This window comes from Austrofundulus limnaeus, unplaced genomic scaffold (genome assembly GCF_001266775.1).
Source record: "Austrofundulus limnaeus strain Quisiro unplaced genomic scaffold, Austrofundulus_limnaeus-1.0 Scaffold139, whole genome shotgun sequence".
Taxonomy (NCBI): Eukaryota; Metazoa; Chordata; class Actinopteri; order Cyprinodontiformes; family Rivulidae; genus Austrofundulus; species Austrofundulus limnaeus.
In genome coordinates, this window is record NW_013952541.1 from 161,891 (window position 1) to 165,902 (window position 4,012).

Here is a 4,012-nt window from a genome sequence, read left to right on the forward strand (position 1 = left end):
GTTTTATAATTTATTAATGAACAAGAAAGGCTGAATAAGGTGTAGTTATTATAAGGTGTTAATAAAACTAAAGGCTGATGTGGCAGCAAACCTTAGAAAAATGGAGGATTAACTCCAGCATGGAAACCAGTAAAGCTCGACTGGTTTGTGATGTGAAACAGAAGGATGATATAAACTGAGGCTGATGGGAAGAGTGGCTGCAGCTGTGACTCATGAATGGAACAAATAAAACAAAAAGGGATTAAAACCCAACAAACAGGACAATAATTAACCAGAAAACACAGATCCTGACAATTTAGAGGATAATGTTCTCCTTTTGCTTTTTAAAATACGGCCTGGTTTATTTGTCCTCTGAATGCATGGCATTGTACTTTTTAAATTCTCCTCTGGGACTCTGTGAAAGCCAGAGTATATGCATGAAAAATAAACACAAAAGAACTAAATGACACAAACATCATGTAYGGTAAGTCAGCTCAGAGTAAAATAAATATGCGAAAAATAAAGCTATAATTCAGATGAGATGAGCTAAAAAGGCTTTAAACAAACTTCTAACAGCCAGCTGCACTTCTTTTGTTCTCATAAAGTAAACAATGTTCTTATGATTATTACAGTCATTACAGAAATGATCCCATAAATGTGTGTGTTACACAAGAGAGAGKGAGAGATTAATGAAGGGTCCTGGTGAAAATGCTCCTGAGAGTTCATAAAACAACTGTAAAATTAAAACCAGRGGCTGCAGTAATTATAGCTTTCCTTTCCCTGCTTGTAATCATGTTAACAGCGTGTTGCAGTGATTACTACATGGGATGTGGAGGTGGGCGGTGCTTCAGCAGTGGCTGAACAGAGTAAAACCAGCAGAAAACAAACAAGTGGGCCAGTCTTTAACTCACAGCTCAGCTCGATCCGGATGAAGTCTTTGATGCCCAGGTTCTCCAGGAAGACGCCGGAGGAGGCCGTGGTTTTAAACAGGAAGGACACGTCGGCGCTCAGCTCCCCRTGGAACGTCGGGAAGTGGAGGTACGACGTCTCCTTGTCGAAAAACGCAGCGTTCCAGAAATTCCCTGAGAGGAAAAGATGATGGACTTTARGATCCTTAAATCAGACATTCTGATTTGATTCATTTTAAAATGTTTTTGGATGTTTTGGTGGAACASAGGATTGTCTCCGGTTATAAAAACTCTTCAGGATCATTATGACCTCATTTCATTTCTTCACTTCATATAGATTTGTAAAACTAAGGTGACAGAACAAACTCATTTACATCTCTGAGACCACGGCTTAAATTTCACTCCAGGTTTTATTCCTTTGTTAGATTTCAGATTTCTGTTTTTTAAGCTACTTTTTGAGACCGGGATCATCCTGACATTATGAGTGGTTCCAGAAAATAACTTCATTTGTCTTTCTAATCAGGATAACTCATTGTTATTTTTGGTTTATTCCAATATCATTAATGTCATTTTAAGAGAAAACGTCAAATTATTTGAATATTGAAATTTCCAAGTTAGAAAGAAAATAAAACTTTGCAGGGTTGCTGGGGGAAAATATGAAAAATTTAAGGTTTTTTTACTTTAAAAAAAGATATTTATTTCATATAGTTGATAAATGATTCTTAGATAATTTATATATATATTAATTATATGTATATTCATTATATTTGGACAAAATGCAATTTTTGAAAATGTTTTAATCAGATGTTGGGTGTGTGGTTCTGTGTTTTGTTGGTGTATATTTAACATACTTCTAATCACTATTTCAATCTTTCTAATTACTTCTCTCTCYGTTTTTCTCTCTTTCTTTATTTTCACTTCACTTAAAAAAAGTCACTGATGATGAAGAAATAAATAAACTAAATAAACTAATATTTGGTTTCATTTTCTACTGAAGTGACACAAAAAATGTTTTAATCAACTCACTTTAGCTGCTTTTTCCTCCACGACTTTATGACYTAATCCTTGGTTCAATGTGACGAGTCACATTTAGTTTCTGTTTAGTTGTTTGTTTCCTGAATATTTTCTTATATATTTAGTTATTTTAGTTGCTACTTAATTTTACTTCACKTTGCCATAATTATATGAAGCACTTTGTAATGCACATTAGCAGAAGAGTTATGATTACTATTATTATATTTAAATTTTTTATGAGACATGTTTTGCTCACACACGTGTTTGATTATTTTTTGTTAAAAATCAGTAATTAGGTGAACTTTTGCTTCTGCTGTTTAGAGATTTAATCCCTTAATTGTTTTTACAAGCATGTAACTGCGCGTTTTAAGCTGACATACTGTCTCCATTGCAACGGAGTGGTCCCACCCTATAGGCCGCCTCTGAACCCGTCCTCTGGATGTCACCCAGCACCAGAGACCGGACCGGGAGGCTCTCCTTCTGGGTGAGCAGGCCTGCATCCTCCATCCTGGAAAAACAAAAAGCAAAACAAAAACAATAAATAAGAGAAGTGGAAAATGAAGAAAAGTCTGCTTGAACAGAGATCCAGGACCAGGGGAGTGTTTGGGGGGTTTGATGAAGTATTGAGGCCCAGCAGAAGCATAACTGATTAACACTGTTGATTGATTGGCTATTAACAATAGGCTTAAACCTCAATACGCTAGCTGAAAGCAGGAGGCTAACTTAAACCTCAAAGCAGCAAAAGACTGATTAAATTAATTTATTTAAAAAACATGGTCCAGATGAAAACTTAACATTAAATTGACTAAAATCATTTTTTCTTTGCACAAATTCCAGAACATGCAAACTTTTCACTGAGAACTTATTTAATTATGAGGTGATTAGTGTCAAATATTTGAAAAGATTTATTTCTGACTCTCAAAAAAGAATATTCAATCATCTGATAGTTATAATATTTCTCTGTACCACTCGGTGCGGTCGGCGTCACAGTTGCAGTAGTGCTGTGGGTCCACACAGTCGCCCTGCAGGCCGCAGGCACACTGCTGGCTGCCTGGATGAGCTCCTCCCCAGTAGGTCTGGACTCGACCGGGACCGGGACCACCCATCCACCAGCTGAACGGAGACCCCTCTGAAACACAGAGATGAACAAACTTAAAGTGACGTGTTTTCTACAAATGCAAGAACTGGAAGAAAACATTTTAATATTAAAGAAATTTGGTATAAYGCACACAGTTTTACCCATTTTGACACACAACTGGCATGGTTTTATTTTGAAGAGAAACAGGAAGTGACGACAAASGGGTACTCTCTGGTCTTTTTTTATGAACTCTGAGTATTTGTCTCTCTTGACTCAGAAAAAACATCAGATTTATTGCTGCTGTCTGTTGTAGGAACGCTCTGTTTACATCCTCTTTTTCCTCACTTCCTGTTACTTCCCCTGCATTTATCTTAACATCTCTTCATCTCAACAATGTGAAGTTTTTTGGAACATATTAAGATATATATTTATAGTGAATAAAATATTTCTGCAGAAAAAGAGTCTACGTTCTTTACAACAAGGCTCATTTTATTTTTGCACACTTCACCTGGAGTATTGAGGAGGCGGGACTTCCTGCAGTGGTAGGACAGCTCCTGTTCGCAGTGCTCTGATTGGCTGATAGAAGCCGAGAGCTGCTGTTCTGCTGATGAGTAGTTGAAGTGGACCGAAAGCTGGTCGACGCCGGGAGACGGTGGAACTCTGGTCAGCTCCGTGTTGTTGTGCTGTATTACCATCCAGGTGTTGTGCTCTGTGGACAGGAAATTAGATTTTTTTTTAAGTTGCGTTCAGAAGGGAGGAGCCAAAGAGGAAGACTGCTGTTCAGATTTACAGCACGATATAMAGCAGTGAGTAGCTGCTGCTGATAATTGAGTGATGTTGACTGTAATGAGCAGTGGTGGGCACCAGCCCGCTAAAGCGCAAATCCGCTGATTGTGGACCTAAATATTTTGTTTGCGCTTTAGTGGTTTCACTAATTTTTATAATTCATAAGTGGATTTGCGCCTTCTAAAACTAAAATGCAGTACTGCTAATAATTAATTATCTACCAGTCATCATTATCTTGAATAGCAGC

The 4,012-nt window shown here is 37.4% G+C and overlaps 1 protein-coding gene across 1 annotated transcript in view; it reads right to left on the bottom strand.

Annotated features, from left to right (window-relative positions):
- Nucleotides 1-4,012, bottom strand: part of LOC106522895 (contactin-associated protein-like 4) — a gene marked incomplete in the record, with an annotated part of 103,624 nt that overhangs the window by 25,993 nt on the left and 73,619 nt on the right. Inside the window, 4 exon segments of the mRNA XM_014016126.1 lie at nt 891-1,061; nt 2,282-2,409; nt 2,868-3,030; nt 3,488-3,688. Coding sequence (XP_013871580.1) covers nt 891-1,061; nt 2,282-2,409; nt 2,868-3,030; nt 3,488-3,688 — 663 coding nt within the window.